The 21949-nt window shown below is 35.4% G+C and overlaps 1 protein-coding gene across 2 annotated transcripts in view; it reads right to left on the bottom strand.

Moving 5' to 3' along the window:
* Positions 1-10744: 10744 nt before the first annotated feature.
* SERPINI1 (serpin family I member 1) overlaps positions 10745-21949 on the bottom strand; it is a 69358-nt gene continuing 58153 nt past the window's right edge. The window contains exons 7-9 of one of the 2 annotated variants that reach the window (XM_081029049.1): positions 12794-12880; positions 11305-11394; positions 10745-11071 (exon numbers count right to left, since the gene is read on the bottom strand). In XM_081029049.1, coding sequence (XP_080885175.1) covers positions 10995-11071; positions 11305-11394; positions 12794-12880 — 254 coding nt within the window. In that variant the 3' untranslated portion in view covers positions 10745-10994. The remainder of the gene's footprint in view (positions 11072-11304; positions 11395-12793; positions 12881-21949) is intronic. The other variant, XM_081029048.1, reaches the window with a different exon arrangement.

Raw genomic sequence — 21949 nt, forward strand, 5'->3', positions numbered from 1 at the left:
CCCTCAACCTCTTTCTACAAGAGTGTAAGCTCTCTGAGGGTAGGGGTTGAGCCAAGCTCGTTTGCTTCTCTGTGCCCTCACAGGTAGGTGCTCAGACAATGGAGAATAAATTCATAAACGAATAAACATTCATTAATAGGATATCTTATTATATGGCTTGACTGCTTTTCTTAGTGGTTCAGACCTGGGAAGAGATGACGATGTTAAAGGTCAATAGGTAGCTGTAGCAGCTTCAGCCTGAGGGTGTAAGTGCAGTCAGAGCTGAGAGAGAGACAGAATGAACCAGGCAAAAGATGCAGTGTCCTGGGGCAGACTGGTCCAGGAAACAAAAGGCTGTTTCATGTATTTGGTTCTTGGAGTCAGAAGCAGAGGTGGTACAATCTAATCAACATCTGTTTGTTGACCCACTAGGCCTGTATAAAGGGGCTACTTAAGGTGTCAGCATCAAAACTCCTTCCTGAAAATAATATCCTGCTTTGTTCAACAGTTTTTAGTGAAAGCAACCTCACAAAGATCAAGTATTAATTTAAAGTAAGTATGCCTTGCTAATTGGGGGCCACATTGTGATCTGGGATACGTATATTTTGTAGTGTTACATATTTTGGTAAAATGTCAGGGAAAAGAAAAATGGATAAAAATACAAGGGGATGCAGAATGCTTATGAGAATAATTCAGTCATATATATGCTTGGAAATCACAGTAGGCTAACAGTTATGATAAACAAATAGACTTAAATTTAGTGTCTTAACTATACAAGTATTAGCGTTTGCTCATGGATAGGTCAAATGAGTGTGCCTGGCCCCATGGCTCTTCTGGACATCTCTTCTCCAAGTGGCAACTTGGAACCAGGCTCCTTTCCTCTTGGGGTTTCTTTCAGCACCTAGGGCCTGACCCCTCTCTGAGTATTCTGCACCCAGCCAGCAGGTGAGGGGAGAGAAAGAGCTGGAGGATAATAAATGACATACATATGTCCTCTTACATACTTTTTGCCAGAATTTAGTTGTTTGCTGCACCCAGCTACAAGGCAAGATGGGATATGCTGTGTACCAAGGAGAAAAACAAACCAGTGATTTAAAGTTAGCCTTTTTTTCTTTTTCTTTTTTTGCCACATGGCTAGTTCTATCTTTTTCCCTTCCTATGAACTGTTAGGTTCATTTTTATTTTCATACTTTTTTGACCACATTCACCCATTTCCCCCACCCCAATTCCCCAGCCCTTGGCAACTGCCAATCTATTCTGTTTTGATGAGTTCAGTTATTTTAGATTCCACATATAAGTGAAATCATACATATTAGTCTTTTTCTGTCTGACTTATTTAACACAATGCCCTCAAGTTTCATCTATGTTGTCACAAATAGCAGTATTTCCTTCCTTTTTTTTTTTTTTGGCTAAATGATGTTCTGGTGTGTGTGTGTGTGTGTGTGTGTGTGTGTGTGTGTGTGTGTGTGACATTGTCTTTATCCATTTATCTCTACATAGACACTTAGGCTGTTTCCATGTCTTGACTATTGTAAATAATGTTGCAATGGACATAGGGGTACAGAAATCTCTGTGAGACAGTAATTTAATTTCCTTTGAATATATAACCAGAAGTGGAATTGCAAGATCGTATGGTAGTTCTACTTTAAAATTCTTGAGGAACCTCCATGCTGTTTTCCGTAGTGGCTGTACCAGTTTATATCCCCATCAACAGTACACAATATTTCCCTTTTCTCCACATCTTTAACAGCACTTGTTTTCACTGATCATTTTGATGATGGCCCTTCTGATGGATGTGAGGTACAGCTCATCATGGCCTTGATTTGCATTTCCCTGCTGATTACTGATGTTGAACATGTTTTCATGTACCTGTTGGCCATCTGTATGTCTACTTTAGAAAAATGTCTATTCATTTCCTCTGTCCATTTTGTAATCAGAGTGTTTGTTTTTTGCAAATGAGAGTTTCTTTTTATAATTGTTTTAATTTTTAAAAAAATTAATTCTCCAAAGAAATATCTTCTGTTTGACCGTAACTGCAATTTTTATTTTAAGGAGAAGCATAGCATGTACTAGGCCAGACCAGAGAAGCTAGGGTTGCAGGGTGGGTGTGGATATGACTTGGACCTAAGTTTAGGTTGCCAGTACTTGAGTTTATCCCCCAAACAGCAAGAAGCAGTACAAAGGATATAAACACCAGATGTGGGTGGGTGGACACAGTATTTCATGCCTCCCTTATAGTGGTTGCCCAAAAGTTTATGCTCTTGGTGACATTTGTGGAGGGAGATCTCCCGGAGATGGGAGGAACATGAGAACTGTGAATTGTTCTTGTCTGTTCCCAGCCCGTTCATTTACCAGAAACAGCTTCTATGCCTGTCAATGGCTATAAATCTACTACTTAGGAACTTTGTCATCTTGTAATAATACCAAATTCTGAACATAAAAATCCTTTCTGTGCCAGCACTGGAATAACCTTCTAGCTGTGGCTTACCACAGGTGACAAGCTATTTCCCTAACTCCAAAGACTAGGTTTGGGGGTCTAAAAATGCTTTCCTGTTAATGTAAAATAATAGTGAATGTCAACTATAATTGAAAACTTAAATACATACATATATACACACGTACTACATACATACATAAATACATAAATAAAATGCTTTACTAACGGAGAGACAACTTCTAGCTGATAAGATCATAGGCTTTGATTTAGAATTATTTTTCATTAGAATTTTTTTTTTGGTACCTTTTCCTCTTTTACATACCTATACAGATCAATAGATAAGCACTTTTTGCAATGTTATGTGCAGAAGCAAACAAGTGTAAAATCCAATATAATTATGCAGCCATATGAGCATTTTTTTAAAGAGAACATCTCTTTAGAAATGTTTTCTATTTTCAAGTAAACAATTTCTTACATTTTTTTGTGTGTGTGCTAACAATGTCATGCATATTAGAAAATGGTTGGTTTCATTAGTTAAGGAAACTTATCAAATTGAGAAGAGAATTGAAATCATGCATTTTGGCAGGTTTTCTCTCAGTGCAGAAGGAAATAAATCAGCATATTAAGAGAAAAAAACAATCACCAGAAGGTCATTTTTGCCTTCCATTTGGGATTTATATAGAAGTGGGCCTCTTTACCTTGCTTCCTAAAGAACTCACCATTTCATCTATGTCCAGTTGCACCCAATATGAGCTCTTGTCCTAACGTCATCTGCTAAAGCAGTTGCCTCCTCCAACCAGATTTCAAGAGCCTTAAGACTCTGTTGAGTCTGTGTTTAATTCATCTTTGTATCTTTAGTGTATGATAAATTAGTAATTGCTAAGTGAATAAATTTGGAGAAAACTTCAGTAAAAGGAAAAGTGATCACCAAAGTTACTGGTGGTGATTGCTTTCATACACCTAGTTATGAGAATTTGTTTTTTGAAATATTTTCACTGAGACATCCTTTTTTGAAATGTAGGGGACAACTTCCAAAAACAGTTGCCTCCAAATCCATGTATGCATTGCAATCAGTCCCTTGTAGCTAAGAATATTTAAGAATTTTAAATCTAATGTTATTTTACACATTCAAAGGCATAGCAGAGCTTTCTTTAATAAACGATAGGTTACTCTCTCTATCAGTTAATGGTAAAAGCAATCTTGAAAAAAACAGCGAAACTATCTTTTGTCCATGATTTTGTCACTGTAGTTAAAAAAGGTTTATAGATTCCCCTTTAATCTGTGTGGATGTGAATCAGAAGGAGACTATTCAACAGGGAATGTAACAGGAATGGGTAGTTCATTTACAATTTGTGTCTTGAGTACACTACCAAAAGAGAATTATTTTTGCTTTTTTTTATGGCCCAAGTTGTGTTTTGTCAATTTTATCTGCATTCTGGCTGGCAATGGAATCTTTCACAGACATCAAAGACATCATAGAATGGGTATAGAGAGCTTTTACAGGATCTTTAACCTGGAGTTTTATGTCCATTGAGTTAAAACTATTCCATTTCCAATCTGAATCATAAATTAGCTAGATGGAATTATACGGAAAATAATTAGCTAATTATTAGCTAATAATTAATTAGCTAATAATCAGAAATTAGCTAGATGGAAAATGAAAATTATTTTATTTCAATAGAGTAAAAGATTCTTACTCTAGTCTATGAAAGTTGGCACTGAATGTCAGAGGCTTATTACAGGGTGCACTTTTATATTTACATGTAGATCTGGAAAGATAGACTGTAACATTACCAACTGCTGTGTGACTATTGTGAAGATATTTTTCACCTAACTTCTTTAAATGTTGAAATAAAAGTGGTTACTACCCTTATTAGTTTATTAGGATTACAGTGACATCTTGTGGCATTTATTGTCACTTTTAAAATTTGCCCAGGTAAATATTTAACACTTTAGTTCTTAATAAAGAATTTTAGCTTTATTAATGTAATATATAAATGGAATAACCCAGAAACCATTAATTGAAATAGAAGTCAAATGAACAAAATGCTTTCTGCTTTATTTGGTTCAAGGAAATATTTCTGAATGATTTCAATTAGAAAAATATTTCTTTCAAAATTATCAAGATCTAGCATTTACTTTTTAAATTTTCTTCCATTAGCACCAGTATGACAGAGGAAATGCCCTAGAAATTGGTTTCAATTCGATCCATCTGAAGACAATAAAATTAAAAATTAAAAGTCTGCTGCTATGGAAGTATTGTGTGATCATAGCTTCTATAAATTGCAAAGACCCGCTAATTAAAAACAGTCTTACTGGAGGAAAGAGTTTTATTGAAAGAATAAAAAATTAGGGCGAAATTAAACCTCTGCCATTTAAATCTAATAATTATCAGCCTTCTCATAGACTGCCTCTAATTAGCGTGTACAGTATGTAAAGTGAGAACGCTATTAAGCTACATTAAGAGATTAATTTTTTTAAAGACAGGCTAAATTCAAGATTTCCACTCTCCCACTCTGCTCTTATCACACACACACATTGCAGTTGTTAATGTTCACTTCTACATGATGAAAAGCAGAAAAATTCTTCTTTCAGACGTTTTTTAGTAACTGAGTTTAGTCTGCTTCAGGTACTGTAGAGTCATTTAGTGGAAAAGAATTTCCATTTGTAGGTAGCTTGTGAATATTTGCTTTTCTACTTCCTTCTTCCTTTTCTCCCTCCCCCACTCCCTTCCTCCTCTCTTTTTGAATTCACACTTCTACATAAACCTCTGATTGCCAATGAAAGCAATGCCTTTTGGAAATTATAGGTGATACCATTTCCACTTGCTATGCACTTGAATAGACATGATTCCTTCCCAAGTCTTGCTATGGATAACATATTATTTTCTAATTCAAGACATCAATTATAAGACACTCCTTTGTTTTATGTACTACTAAGGAAGAAAAAATCAGTTAGACTGTGTCACATTGAATAGAATTATTTTAAACTCATTCAAAATATTAAGTACATCTTTTAGACTTATTTAAGTGAATTTGATTATATATCATACTTATGTATATTGTACAATGAACATACAAAAAAATACAATGTTTTTAAAACACAGTGTCCAGCTCCAAGTCACTTTCTGGGATGTCTGTGTTTACCCCTACCGTTGTCGTCTATGCCACTAAGAGCAGTGGTGATACAGTCATGCCCAGAAAGCAAGTTTTATCTCTAGGACTTTCTTCTAAGCTATTGACAAGTTTTGAAACTGGCACTTTATCTTACAGAAAAATCAATGAAAGGTTTTTCAGACAATAACCAGGATTTTCAGTGCTTCCTCAAATAGTCATCATGATTCTTTCTCGAATGGTTTGTTGACTGAGAAGCCAAGGGATTATAGTTAGACAACCCTCATACAACAAGATTACTGCATGCAGAGGCAAACACCATCTAAAGTCATGACCGCTACCTTTACCAGCAATTGTAAAACATAGTGCTCGCTCCATTTTCATAAACGTTAAAATGTGAAAAATGATGTGCCATAGTAAAGCTGAAATATGGTAATGTGAATGCTAATAGCTAGCGTTTATAAGTGACTGCTATGTGTCTGGTACTACTTATATTTTTTCATATACATTTATACCATTTAATCATTAATATACTCCTACGAAGTAGAAGTTATCATTTAAATATGTAGTTAAAACTTAAACAATTTGTTCCAAGGACAGACATCTAATAAGTGGTAGATCTCATGTTTAAACTTGGTTCTGTGTCATTCCACCACCCATATTTTTCCCATAGGTATCTGGTTATAAATACTTAAACAGAAAATCCCAAAAGAAGGAGGTCACTCAATCATTTGGAAAGACAATCGCTCCATCAGAAATTTTCCTTGAATAATAGACAGAGGAAAGAACAATTGTGTGAACAAATGTCAGGTTTATATATTTGTGAATTATTACAAAACTTTCAGAAAAGTAAAGAGATGAAATATGATCTATTTGAGAAAGAGAAAAAATGCTATATCAGCTAGAAACTGTGGTGACTACAGAAAAAACATTTTCTGAAATATGCCATATGTCACAAATAACCACTTAATTTTTTCCAAGTAAACAAAAACTTTGCAATTTTTAAAGAGAGGAAAAGTTTATCTATACTTAATGTATAATAAAGAGTGGATTTTAACCAAAAAAACCACGTTTTGTTTGCATTGATTTTATTTTCATTAATTAAACATTCTTTTTACAAATCCATGGATCTATCTCACCAAAATCATATGAACATAATGCACTTTTAGCTTTAAGTTTATTAATGTTAAACCATCTTTTATACTTTGAACCAAAGTAGTTAATAAAAAATTAAACTGGTTCTTCTGTGAAAATCTCTCTCCATCTTCATAAGACACAGATATTTTTTCCATAAGCTGTGTTTATGTGCATGCAGAGGCTTCCACATTCCCTCCAGAATAACTGTTGGCAGTCATGAAACAAAGCAGCTGGGCTAAGTATCGTACACTCTATGTTTGCATTACTAGAAGGAGACACAGAGAAAATGTACCCTAGCATTTGTCTTGGCAATAATTTTTTGGATATGACACCAAAGGCATAGGCAACAAAAGAAAAAATAACAAGTGGGACTATATCAAACTAAAAAGCTTCTGCACAGCAAAGGAAACTTATCAACAAAACACACAACCTACAGGAGAAAATATAGGCAAACCATATATATATAATGAGGGATTAATATCTAAAATACATAGGAAGCAAAATCAAAGAGATATCTGTTTATTTCAGTATTATTCATAATAGCCAATATATAGAAAAAACCTGTGTCCATCAATGCATGAATGGATAAAGAAAATGTAATATATATATATATATATATTATACACATAATATATATGTTATATATATGTTATATGACATATATTATATGTAATATAATATATAATATATATTCCTATGTTATAAATATATACATATATAAACACACATATATATGTGTGTGTGTACACACACACACACACTCATACAGGAATATTAGTCAGCCATAAAAAGAAGGAAATCTATGTGGATGAATTTGGAAGGCATTATGCTTAGTGAAATAAGCCAGACAAAGAATGACAAAGACTGCATGATCTCACTCATAATGTAGAATCTGAAAAAACAGAGAGTAGAATGGTGGTAGCTAGGGGCTGGCGTTTTGGGAAAATCAGGTGATATTGCTTAAAGGGTACATACTTTCAGTTATAAGATGAATAAGTTCTGAGAATCTAATGTACAGCATGGTGACTATAGTTATGAATACTATACTGTATGTTTGAAAATTGCTAAAGAGTAAATCTCAAGTATTCTCACCACACAACCCCAAAAAGTAACTGTGGGTGATGGATGCACTAATTTGATTGTGGTAATTATTTTACAATGGACATGTACACCAAATCATCACATTGTAGTACACTTTAAATATGTACAGTTTTGTCAAATACACCTCAGTAAAGCTGGAAAAAAATTTAAATTAAAAGCAAATGATGCCTAATTGTTGATTTCCTCTGCCACAATATGTTCAAAGAGAAAGAAGTTTCTGGAGGTTGTGCACACTGTGTGTGTGTGTGTGTCTGTGTGTGTAGTAATTTATGCATTTCAAAGGAATTGAAACTAAGCTATAAGATGTTCCCTTCTCAATAGAAAGAAAAATATTGAAGAAGTTATAAACAAAGTCAAGCAATAGGAAAAACTTGGTATTGTCAAGTATTCTATTTTGAAGCACTCCATAAACATACTAATAACAAAGTTTTATTCTAAGGAGCATCTAAATTGTATTGAAATATGTTAAGGTAAACATTCTGAGTGGTAGCATTTCATCTTATATTAGCTTTAAAAATTGTATTTTGGGCTTTATAAAACCCACGTGCCTGTCTAATGATGTTTGCTCTTCCTTACAGGTAACTCGTTTAGTTGACTAATAGACATACAACTACAGCAAATATGTAATGCTTAACAAGTAGCGATCCAGTAATGAAGACTCTCACAAACTCAGAATAACAATCCTCTGTCAACATCAGTTAGCCCAATCTGTGTACATTATAAATGAAAACAAGAGCACTGTTCTAGAATAACCTCAGGTTTATGAATAAACTATGAGTTTTCTGAGACTATAAGCTGTAAAAGATTTAGTGTTAAGCATGGTGGCCTTGGGTATTCATAAATTCTTTTATGGGCTTTCCCTATAAATGTACCTATATTTTTTTAAAGAATATATGTCAAGGGTTCAAATATGCAGAGCAAGTCTGCATTTTTCTGTAATATGCAATAGGAAAAAAGGCTTTGCAGCAAAACCCTATTTTTCTTTTTGTGTAAGTGCATGGCATTTTTAATGGAGACTACTGCTCCATCCCCTGAATCTCTCCAAACTGTACGAAAATTACACAGTTTTTCTGTTTCCATGTATAAAAATATCAAGCATGAAACCTTTCTGTTAAGTGCAGTTTTGCTATCAACCTGAGTCCATGGAAACACAACAATGGCATTAACTGGGAGCTTGTTAGAAATGCAGGTTCTGAGGTGCCACTCCAGATATGCCCAATAAAGCTCTGCATTACCATCCCCAGGTAATTCCAACACACAGAAATTTGAGAAGCACTAATTTTGGATACTTTGTTCATTGATCTAATTTTCTATAAATTATACCTAAGCATCTATTACCTAAGTACGTATTCCACATGTATCCTTTATTTTAGCAATATTCAAGATTTAGAGTGTAACAAAATCACCAAGGGGATTTGTTAAAAAAAACAAACAAACACAGATTTTCTAGTTTTTCCTCAGAGTTTAAAATACAGTAGGTCTAGGATCAGGCCTGGTTTCCCTAAACTACAACCCTCCTGAATTGAATTAAAGTTAAGAATAATGTCAATTCTTGGTAACAGCCCCGAATCTTAGGAAAATACCGAACACACAAGAAAGTTACATGCAAACTGTTTCTGTTAAATTCCGAAATGTTTCCAACTTTTTCTGAAACCATTAATCACAGAATCAAAAGTTTGGTAATTATATGTGCCTAATGTCATTCACGAGACATGACGAGATCATTCTTCTTTATCCCTCCCTGTCCCCACTAAAGGAATGACATTATTTCAGCCAAAGTGTAAAAAAATAATTTACTAGAGACCTTAAGAAGTTAGTACTACCTCCATTGTAATCAACTACTTCTTGTTCTAGAAAATAAGACCAATATAGTCTGCAAAGTAGTTGTTAAAACTCACCAGAGATCTCAAACACAGATGCACCCAGGAGCCATTCACCAGGTAACCAGTGGGAAAAACAAAAACATGATATCCCAATTACAGACGTTCAAGTTCAAAGCAAGTATCTCTCACACCGAACAAACAAGAACACCTTTGTGGGCAGCATTCAGCCTGTGACCTGGCAGTTTCCGGTATATGTACAGCACAGTTCTTCTACCATGTTTCCCCGAAAATAAGACCTAGACAGACAATCAGCTCTAACGCGTCTTTTGAAGCAAAAATTAATATAAGACCGTGTCTTATAATATATAAGACCCAGTATCATATTATATTATATTATATTATATTACATTGTATTGTATTGTATTGTATTGTATTGTATTGTATTGTATTGTATTGTATTGTATTAAAGAACTGGTCTTATAGTGAAATAAGACCAGGTATTTAATATTAATTTTTGCTCCAAAAGATGCATATAGAGCTGATTGTCTGGCTACATCTTATTTTCGGGGAAACATGGTAGTTAGTTATCTGGTGACATACCAAAAGGCATATTTTTATTATTCATTTGCTCATATGGATTTTTGGGGGACTTTTGGGAACTTGGTTGTAGTCTGTATTTAAGAAGCCAAGTGGATTTTTAAAGACATAGTAAATAAGCCATAGCTATAATCTATGGATTTGCATAGCCCTGTTTTTTTTCTAAGACAAGGAGCCATACAGAAGATGTTCAGTTCACATTATTTTATACTACACAGTAATATACCATCTTCAGAGGAAAAACAATTAGAATTTTTGTGGAGTACCTGTCTTTATTTCCTTTGTTAATTACTTATTAGGTAAAAGCATATGAAGCTAATTTACTTTGGTGCTTTGATTCTGCATGATTAGGAAAAATTTAAGATGTCCAGAAGTTTTCACACTTTGCAAAAGTCAATTCCTTAATATCATTAAATGTCTATTAAATGTTTTGTTGTTGTTGTTGTTTGTTTGTTTGTTTGTTTGTTTGTTTTAAATGTCCAGAAGCATAAGTGTTTCCAAATTTCACCTAGAGGTGTCTTTATATTGCAACTTCTCAAATGAAAAAGAGAGCTGTTTCCATGTTCAATATGTACTTTTATTTTGAATACCAGCACAACAAACACAATGACATGACAGGACCATTACCTCAATAATACTGATAACATTCCTTGACAAATTGGCTTATAATTTACATACATTGTTTTTATCTGGAGCTATTTTAAATATTATCTTGACATATACTGTAAAACACAAATCTTAAATATATACCAGTTGCAAACATAATGTGCTTAGTTATTATTTTTCTTGTCATTCAAATGAAATGATTTAAAGTTCCTCAAAATCATGTCCACTTGCATTCATTGTTTCAGGATGCATGACTCGGCCCATGAATAGGATTGTACCTGCATTGGGTTGGAAGTGAACAACAGAGGGGATAAACAAACAAACAAAAAGGAGAATTATTTCCCTTCTTGCTTAGAATTAGCAATGATCTCAAAATGAAAATATAATTTCATTTAAAAAATCATTTGAACATTAGAAATTATCTGATAAATAACGTAGAAAGCAGTCTCATTTAAAAGAAAATTATTTCTCTTTAACCTATTAAAATGTTCTGTTTTCATAACAGACTTACCTGTTCTCCTATTCCTGATAAGAAAGAAAAATGGATGATCGACAATGACTTGAGGATAGAGCACAGCCATCCTGCTAATTGCAATCATTCCTACAGTGCAGAGAGAAAGTAATTACATGTCTGTGTATGTGCAGGGAATAATGAGAAATTTCTTCAAACCATCTATGTTTAATGCAAAGGCAATGGTTTACAGGAAACATGATTTTAAAGACTTAAAGAGAAAAAGTCTAAAGGTGCTAACACTTCTACTTTAAATACACACACACATACACTCACACACACACACAGTTTCCTATCTCCACCCCTCCAAAACTAATAGGACAATTTATTCTGCCTGTTACAATATTTTTAGTCTCAGTGTCAGATAAATACTTACAGCTTTACTAAAATGACCTTTGAGTTAAGGGAAGAGAGAAGTAACCCTCCCCCCAAAAAAACAAAGAGTTTCTTTATATTCTCAAATCATTATTTGTCTGAAATGGGTATTTTTACATAGCAAGTCACCAGGCTTTTAGTAAGTGGCTGAAATGGCAGTGATTAAAGGGAAAATACAGCAATGGGAGCCGAAATGTGTTTCCTACAGCTGGGAAACTGAATTCCCCTGAGATCCTTCTTATGAACGATCATTTTATACTTGCTCAAGGGTGACTCAATTGTGAGAAAAAGGTCACTATTAAATTATGTAAGATTTTAAGTTTTCTTGATGTCTGAGAATACTGTGTTTCTATTTCCTCCTGAAAATACTTTTTTAACTGGTGTTATCCTTTTAATGGACAAATTTATGCAAAGGTAGAATATTGTGTACAACTATGATGTGTTACATTTTATGTGTGTGTGTGGGGGGGAACTCAACTAAACTTTGATGATGAGGTTGAAACCAATCCAAAAAATTATAGAAAGGGAAAAAAAGCACTGGAAAAATCATTCTCACATAACTAGGGAAGTCAGAATGATCAAAATGACCAAGGACATTTGCCATTTGGCTTTGGACACATGATTTATGGCAATTTTTTGAATTATTTATTTAAAATTGTGATTTTTATTAGTATTATAATTCAGTTAAAGTTATTTATTACTTGCAATCATATGCTCTTGTTCATGTATATGCTTTTAAAAAATCAAAACCTTTCACTGACAAAATTAAAAACTAACCTGCACAAGTAATTAAGAAGAAAATGTTTCAGTGGGCAGCAGGGAAATATTTAAAACATTGAAACAGGCAGCAGAGCAGGAACGTCTACTCTACAGAGCTGCCAAATGTCCTCCCATCTTTCATTAGAAAATGGGAGGTGGGAGTCACACCACATGGGGCACTAGAGTGAGTTTAGAACATTCTAGCTAGTTTTAGCTATACTTCTCAGTTAGAGCAGAGCCAGAGAAGAGTCAGTTTTATGGTTGGTTCTAAAAATGACCCCTACCCCTTGCCCAAGATTGCTTCAAAAATACAAATCTAGAAAAGATGAGAAGATTTTAGAAAACAGCTTGGCACCTGAGGTGGCAGCGGCTTCGGAGCCTTCTTCATTAACCTCTATGAAGGACTTGTGAATTGCTTTGGAAAGAAAAATCTCTTTGTTATCTGCAAAAAAAAAAAAAAAAAAAAAAAGTAGATAATACAAGCATTTCTTCAGTGTCAGAGATAGGGTAGCATTTTAACCTTTAGTTAAATGGATTTGAAAAACATAAGAAGAGGCATAAGATACTAATATATGATATAAACATAATGATGTAAAACATAAGATATAATGTTGTAAGATTACGTTTATGATTTGAGAGAACAATTGAAGATGTGTATTCTGATTGTCCTCATTTCATATTCTCTTGTTAATTTTCTCTTCATTTTTATTGGTAATTTTCCTATTGCTTATTTCTTATATTGCCAGAAAAAGCAGAAAGTGGCTGTTCTAATAGCAACTTCAAATTAGTTCATAATGCAGTATGAAAGAACATCTTACATGTTGTGCTCTAATTTGAAATTTGCAAACACAAAATTTAAAAAGATAGAAATCTAGATATAACCAGAAGAAGCATTAAAAAAAAATCTAAACTCTAATTATTGTTGTAATGTAAATAACTTTGGCAAAGAAAAATAAAATTGTTTTCTAAGTTGTAGAAATGTGAACATATAAAAAAGTTCTTTACATTGCATCCAGTTAATTGGCTTATTTGAGGAATACCCTAAAGTCAGAGGAAATAACACATTTTCAATAGTAGGAGGACTGCTTTTCCCTCTGAATTATCTTTCTATTCATGCTTATTTTTAAATTAATGGTGGTTATCTGCTGACTTGTGTTCTCTCAAACTTCATATGTTGAATTCCTAACCCCCAAGACTTCAAAACGTGACTGTATTTGGAGATAGATTTTAAGTTAAAATGGGATCAATAGGATGGGCCTTAATCCAATGATGACTGGTGTCCTTATAAGGAGAGGAAATTTGGACACAGATAGGTACAGAGGGAAGACCATGTGTGATGGTTAACTGTATGTATCAACTTGGCTGGGCCACAGTGTCCAGATAGTCAAACATATTCTGGGTATTTCTGTGAAGATGTTTTCTGGATGAAATTAACATTTAAATTGGTGGACTTTGAGTAAAGCATGATCCAATCAGCTTAAGACCTTAATAGACCAAAGATTGACTTTCTCTGAACACGAAGGAATTCTGCCAACCACTGCCTTTGTGCTTGAACTGAAACTATTCCCTGAGTCTCCAGCCTGCCTGCCTACCCTTTAGATTTTGGATTTCCAAAGTCTCTACACTGTGTGAGCCAATTTCTCAAACTACATCTCTCAATAGATGATGATGATTGATAGATAGACAGACAGACAGATAGATATGCATAAATATGCATAGATAGATAGATAGATAGATAGATAGATAGATAGATAGATAGATAGATAGATTTGATCTAGATATAGATTTTTCCTGTTCTATTTCTTTGGAAAACCTTGACAACATGTGACGTTGTAGGGAGAAGGCAGCCATTTACAAGCCAAGGAAAGTGGACTCAGAAGAAACTAACTCCAAAGACACCTTGACCTCAGACTTCCAGTCTCCAGAACTGTTACTAGAAAGTAAATGTCCATTGTTCAAATCACTCAGTCTGTGGTACTTGTTAGGTCAGTCCTGGCAAATTATACAATAGAGCGGCCTTTAGCCTTAGGTTTCCAATTTATCCCCAAGAATCAACAAAACAAACAAAAGATACCTCAAATAAATAAATAAAAAAAAATAGCACAGGGTAGTTTACTCAATTTTGTTTTTCCACCCTTTTTCCAATTCTTGGAGGTGTAATTCGAATTTAAGATAAATAACTTCGTTGCTGATGACCAGCACCGATCAGTATTAGTAAAAGCACAGTTGATTTCCCATTAAGCTGCTTAGTAATTTTCCATAACTAACGAAGTCCTATCCACAACACTCATTTTCCTTTCAAGTTTTCAAAAATACGTAATTATCTTATATGGATAGGGAATGATGTTCAACAATGTTTTTGGTACATCTGTTGCACAGCACCTGCTTATTCTGAATAAAATCCAAGACAACTGAGAGGCATCTCTGAATATTCTTTTAATAGGGATATTACTTTCTAAGCTCATATATAGTGTTCAGATATAAGCATTGCATTATGAAACAGTTCATCTCACATATTATGACATTTTCTTCTAGAATGCATTTGATGACTAGAAGAAAAATAAAAAGCAATAAAGGTTTTACACTAAACAATTAAGTATAATTAGCTCCTTCAAATCCAGAAGACTAGTTTTTCAATGAATAAAAAGAAAAATATAAATTGCCTTTATAACTAGTCAAACATATTTAATTGGTAAAACAAACACATGATTTCCAAGACAATACAACACATTAACGATTTAGTAGTTAACTGATGCTGTATGATTTTCAGACTCTGCTGCCCATTTTCATCAGTCTGATAGGGTCATCCACTAAGAGCCAATATTACAGCCCTGAATGCAAAAGTGACAGAACTCAGTCCTAAAGGTTAATGAATGTCCACATCGCCAGCTAAGTCCTCTTCAATTATTCTGAGGGGAGTTCTCAAAAACACCAAATGATATTTCAGCCACATCAATTTGCATAGAGGAAACCACCTCCAGTAACTCGTGAACCTGATCTGCTGGCTTCAGTAGGCACCTTGAGAAAAGGAATCTTGTTCCTTCACTTCTGGCCTCTGCCCCAAGAATACCCTCCTCTAATCAACTTTCATATGCTAATCATATGAAAGATATAATCATATCCTTTCATATGCTTTCATTTACTTATACAAAATGGTGGTAAGGAACTGTGGCAGAAAAGTCAAGACAAGGATACTAAGGGTTCTCCCAGAGAGCTAGTTATTTAAAAGATAATGAAATGGACAAATTTTTAACCGGATGCATGAAGAAGAAAGAGAGATTGCCCAAATAAACAATATTAAGACAAAAAAAAGAAGAAAAAATCTAAAGATACAGAAGGTAATTTTTTTTTTAAATCACAAAAAGTGCTATGTATTATTTTCTGCAGATAAATGTTAACCAACTTTGTGTGGTATGATTTATTTGCTATAAACTGTATCTCTATACAATACAGAGTTTGGTAAGTTTTGATAGATGTATATATCTGTACCCACCTCCACAAATAAGATACAGAATATTTTCATCTCCCCTAAAAGATTCTTGTATTTCTTTATGCAGATAACTTTGAAAATGAATAGGCCTATGATCAATCTTTTATAGAAATGTATAAATTATAAATTGAACCAAGGGAAAAAAATAGAAGATCTGAATAATCGAGTAAGCATTAAAGTACTAGTTGAATTAGTAGACAAAAACTTCCCCCATCCTCAAAATTAAAGACTCCAAGCCTAGATGGTTTGCTGAATGATTTTAACCAAATCTTTAAGGAACAGATAGAAATTTCTGTTATAAGACCATTCTAGATTCTAGAAAAAGTAATCTAAGTCTTAGGTTGATATTAAAATTGAGTAAGGGCAGTCTTAAGAGAGAAAAAAAATCATTAACCAAATACCTAATAACATGGAGATAAAAGTTCATTTTTATCAGAAAATTAAATCCCGCAAGATATACAAATATTTTTTTAAAAAATGACTTTCAACGTTGTCACAATGTGTCATGACACCGCAGTTGAGAATAGCTCTAACAGACTCGAGTTTATATTAAAGCTTCTCTGGGATGATCTTATCAAAATAGAAACCAATTTAAGCCACTACCCTACTTAAAAATGTTTACCCCCTCTCCTGCTTGCTCTACCTCCCATCTCGATTTCAGTATATCGCATCCCCCTGTACCTGCTCAGCATTCAATAAGAGGGCCTCTATTAGGTTGCTTCTCCTTCATTCATTTAGCATTCTTCACTTCATACCCTGTGCGTCGGTGTATTTGAACTCCAATAGCCTGAACCTACCAAACTTTATCATTTCTGTGTCTTTGCTTCTCTAGAAACTCCCTTACCCCTTGTTGTTGTTCAGTCAGACAGCTAATCTACATTTAAGGCTCAGCTTTAAGGTCTACCAGGCCTTTTCTGCTCTCCTCTGATTTCTATCCCCCACTAAAGGAGAGCTGACCACTCTTCCCCACTGAACCCAGGATCTAATTCTATTGACGCCTTCATAATATATCATATTGGTATTGATCACTCTCTCTTTCTGGACTGTCAACTTCCTTAAAACAAGGATTGTGTCACTCCCTTTAATATCCCTGACTTCTGGCATTCAGTAGGCCTAATAAATGAACTACCCTAGTAGAGGGAGTTTCCTGGTAATGTGTAATTTTCCAGTATTTAACCCAGTCCACAGCATAAACAGAAATGTATTAATAGTTGAATGAAAAGGTCAGCTATTTCATAGGATTTTGGGTGTTGTCACTCTCTGGGCACCATGACCACAATTCTGTTCATAATTATCGCTATAAAGTTTATTCCTGTAATAATAAAATATGGCACTAGTCCAAAGTAGATGCTCTAGGTAATTAATGGAGAACAGCACCAGAGAAAGAAAGAATATGAAGACCACACACACACTAAACAACTTAAAAATCTAATCAAATAGATGAGCACAGGGAATGGTATCCACCAGACCCGTGTCATTGTATACATTTCAAAGACAGCAAAATAAAGATCCAATCCAGCGTCCCGGCCCTCAGGGGTGGTGAACTGATGCACGATGGACAGCAAAGGTCTACACATGTAAACAAGACCTCAGAAACCTTAACCTTCAGAGAAACAGTATCCCTTTGCCTATACAAGAGGCAGAAAATGTAACAAATAAGAAATTACATCACAGATACCAAAGGGGAAAAAATGATTTTTTTTTTCTTTTGGGGCAAACTTCAAGCAGAAAGGTTAAAATAAAATATAAGCCCAAAGTGGTTTAATCAAGAATGTGTCTGCTGTCACTAAATTTTAGAAAGAGATCAGGTCATGCAAGGATACAGGCAAGCTCATAGCTTCCTATGCTTGCCTTCCGTCGTGTAATTGCTCATCGTTGTGTAATTATGTGCCAGTCATCTTTTGTGCTAGGCCATACCCTTTCTCGAGGGCCCTGACCTTGTTTGTCCTATTCATCTCTTATCAACTCCTTGCACACTGCCAGGCACCAAGTTTTCACTCAGATAGTTGATGAATGATAATGTGACAGCACTTAAGGAGATTTATTTTACACTGATAAGCTCATCTTATTGGCTAGAGAAAAGTTAACTATTCTCTAAAAAAGAAAATAACTAAGTCAAAGGCAAACAGAGCTACCAAAAAAAAAAAAAAATCATACTGGCCCCAAGCAGTCTAATCGTGGCCACAACAGATGTTGCTGCCAAATGACTGCTCCAGCTTTCCTCCGGGCAGTATGGAGCCAGGCTTTTCACAGGGGTAAGATGGGAACTGGGCCAGTAAAACCCTAGGTTCCCCAGAGAAGAGCTGGGCCATAATTCAAGCTCTTCTAAAGGAAGCAGGACAAAATACTTAGCATTGAGCAAATATGTCGTGAGTACCCTGTTTGTGTGAGGTATTGTGCAGGGCACCAAAGCCTCTAAGTATCTGTGATTAGCATAATGTTGGCAGGGTGGCCCTCAGATGCAAGTGGGTGCCGTTACTTCCTTTGTGGCACTGTTCCCAAACACAGCCAATTTACATAGATGTCTGCGTCAGGAAGGACATGCTTAAAATAACAAAATAAAGAGAGTTCCATAACAGAACACCAGAATACGAAAAGCATTTCTGCACTTAAGTTGCTAAAATATTTTTAGCTTCGGCCCACGGACTTTAGAAAGGTTTTTAGAATTTCCTTCCTTCAAGGTAGGAATAGTTTGTTTGTGTTTCTGGATAGATTTTGTTATAGACCAGCACATATCATTTGTTCATTCATTCATTCACTCATTCATTCATTTATTCATGCATTCATGTACTAAGCACCTCCTATGAGCCAAACATAGCTGATGCACTGGATATACCTTGGTGAACTAAAATAGTTCCTTCTAATGGGGTTAGGACAATAAATGACAAGAACAATATAAAAGCAAATCAATACATGACCACAATTTCAGGGTGTGGTAAGTGTAACTAAGAAATAAGATAAAGTATTGTGTTGGCTGGTAACTAGGGCATGGAAGAGGAGCGTCTTAGCATAGGCTGTTAGGAAAGGCATGTCTGAGGTCAATTTGAGCTGAGACCTAAAGAATACAAAGGAGCCAGTGATGGGAAGATCTCAAAGTAGAGCTTCCAATGGAAGGAAACCTAGTGCAGAGGCAGACACAAGCCAGACGTGTTCAAGGACCCAGGAGATGGCCTGTGTGTCTGGAGCATGATGAATGATGAGGAGGGCTGGAGGTTTGAGAGAAGCCTCCACATGTGGCGCAAGGCAGGGCCAGCACCATCTCCTCACAGCACACACACACCCAGCATCTGTCTTGCTCCCCACACCATGCTGGGCTCTGAGGACAGAAAGATGTCTATGACCCCGTCCCTGCTTCTGAGGACAGAGACACATTTGTGAACAAATAATCTAAGGAACAGGTAAAATGTGTGATAGCACTTTGCACTATGAGACTCTGAATGAGGGAAAGTAAATCATCTAGGAAGGGAGAGATATCAGGGAAAGTTTCTCAGAAGTGGTGACATTTGGGCTGGTTCTTGAAAAATAAGCAGAAGAGTGAGTGTCAGAGAAGGGGGCAAAGGCATTCCAAGCAGAGGGTTATATTTGCAAAGTGAGAGAAGCAGTAGGGAAGACCCAAGGTCCAAGTGGAGCCTGGGCTACGAGGAGGTGGGAGTGGCAGGGGACGCACCTGATCTAAGAGCTTGGACCATGATGCTAGAAAGCTGGGCTTTGTCCAGAAGTAAAGGAACACAACTGCTTTGATTTTAGAAGACACCTGAGGTAGAAGCTGTAAAGGGTGAACTGGATGAGTGAAAGCCAGGGGCAGGAAGATCAAGCTTAACTGTTGCAACAGTCCAGGTAAGAAAGTAAGAGCAGAAATGGAATTATGGCATTGAAAGATAAATCTATCCCTCTGGCTTACAGGTACAAGGAGAAAGAGAACAAACAAGGGTGGGGTGTAAGAGTCAGTCCAGCATAAATCTAAGCTCTTGAGTCTAACCTGGATATGGCTTCTGCTGTGTCTTCTTAACTCCTTTATTTTATTGGCTCCTTTATTAAAGCTCGTACTTCATGCTGAAGGATTTAGTACTCACTTTCTCCTTCTCCTTACACCTTCCAAGAGGATTATCTATTAATCGAAAAGCTGACAGTCATTCATTTCCATTACAAAAATAGCCCTACTCTATAAAAGGATCCTTACTTCAACTAGATGAGCATTTTACATCTAGCCCAAGAAGAAAATGTTTCTCAGCACTCTCTACATTCCATGTTTATTGTATGAATGCTTACTATGCTTTATGTTAATGAAATTCGGCATTAAAAGCAATGGACATCAAATTGATATGAAAAATATAGATAAAATAAATACAGAGCATCTCATCTGATTCATTCCTTATTCAGTGAGTACAAAGGGAAAAGCACAGTGCTGGGTGCTTCCTAAGCATACAGAGGGATCAGTCTTTGGTGGGTTGAAATTCTGGCAGGGAATATCAGATGCATAAGTAACGATAATATGAGATCAGATGTGAAATGTGACACAAGGTGAAGTGCCGAATATTGTAGAATTTAAGAAAGAGTGACTACTTCTGGTTGTTGTAATCATGGTGGCTTGAAAAAGTTGGGGATATGTGAGCTGAGGCCCAGTTATAGAGGTATTTTGGGTAGGAGAGATTTCATAAAGATGGGGCACTGGGGAGATGTGTGGTGTAGAGGGTGTGTTCAGTTTTGCTGGGGCACAAGCTGTGTATAAGGAATTAGCTAGAGTTAAAGCTGAATGGGGGCTGAGGTCCGAATGCCCCGCAGTGGACAGTACACAGCTGGCTGAAGGGAGGCTTTGAACAGGAACTGGAATGATCTGTAAGTGAGTTTTAAGGTGATTAATCTCAGTAATAGTAGATAAGTGGTAGATAAGACAGATTAAATGGAAGAGAGATCGGAAACCACTTAGGAGGCTATTGAAATAGTCCAGCGCAGCAGTAATGGGACTCTGAAATGAAGGTGGATGTCATGAAATAGAAAATAAAAGAGTGGATTCAAAAGGTCTTTGCAAAGGATTCTCAAGTCACTCTTTTTCCAGAAGCAGAACATGAAGCCGAGGTCATTTTTGTTTTTGTTTTCATCCGCTACTAAATCACATTCGCTATTTTTGAAGAAAGATGAAAACTTTATTACATAATTTAAGAATGTAGCAGTGTCACAGTAGTAACTAATCGTTTTCTGGGTGCTTTTGAATTTACAAAATCTAATAATGTTATTTTAAAAAGTTTTTCTCAGTTTTTAAGAATTTTAACCGAAGAATAAAGTAAAATTCCAAACAGTATACACAGTGGTATGTGAAACAAAAACTCCTGTTATCAAAGAACCTCTGTCCCATATTCTAGAGCCAACCACTGCTATAACTTTCTAAGATGTTGTTCAAAAATGTTCTATGCATTTAAAAACTTAATACATACCTATATTCTCCTCCTCCATCTTTAGACCAAATACTATGCTCCCATTTTGTTCTTCGATTTTTTTTCCCCCTGTGTTTCTGCTTCCATAACACTTTCTCTAGTACAGGGTTTCTTAACTCATCGTTATGGACATTTTGGGCACGATGATTCTTTGTTATGGGGACTGTCCTGTGCAGTGTAGATCACAGGGATGTAAACTTCATCCCTGGCCTCTACACCCAAAATATCAGCAGCACTCCCCAGTACCGACAACCCAAAAGGTTGCCAGCTATTGCCAGTTGTCCCGTGGAGGGCAAAACAGTCCTGGTTAAGAACCCCTGTGCTATTAAAACATTTTAGTCATTCTTCCTTTTATTAATTCCAGCTGTTATGTCCTTCTCCCCACAAATCTGCATGTTTCTTTAGAGGAGGTATAATATTTTAATCGCTTCTTCTTTTTTATGACATTGTACTTTGCTCACACTATCTGCTTCTCAAAGACTTGTTAAATGAAAGAAAGAGATATAGCATTGAATATAATTAATGCTATACATCTTAAACACCATGAAGTTCTCATTAAAGTAGGAGATAATATAACCAAATGATATAT

The sequence above is a fragment of the Rhinolophus hipposideros genome (genome assembly GCF_964194185.1).
Source record: "Rhinolophus hipposideros genome assembly, chromosome: 2".
NCBI lineage: Eukaryota > Metazoa > Chordata > Mammalia > Chiroptera > Rhinolophidae > Rhinolophus > Rhinolophus hipposideros.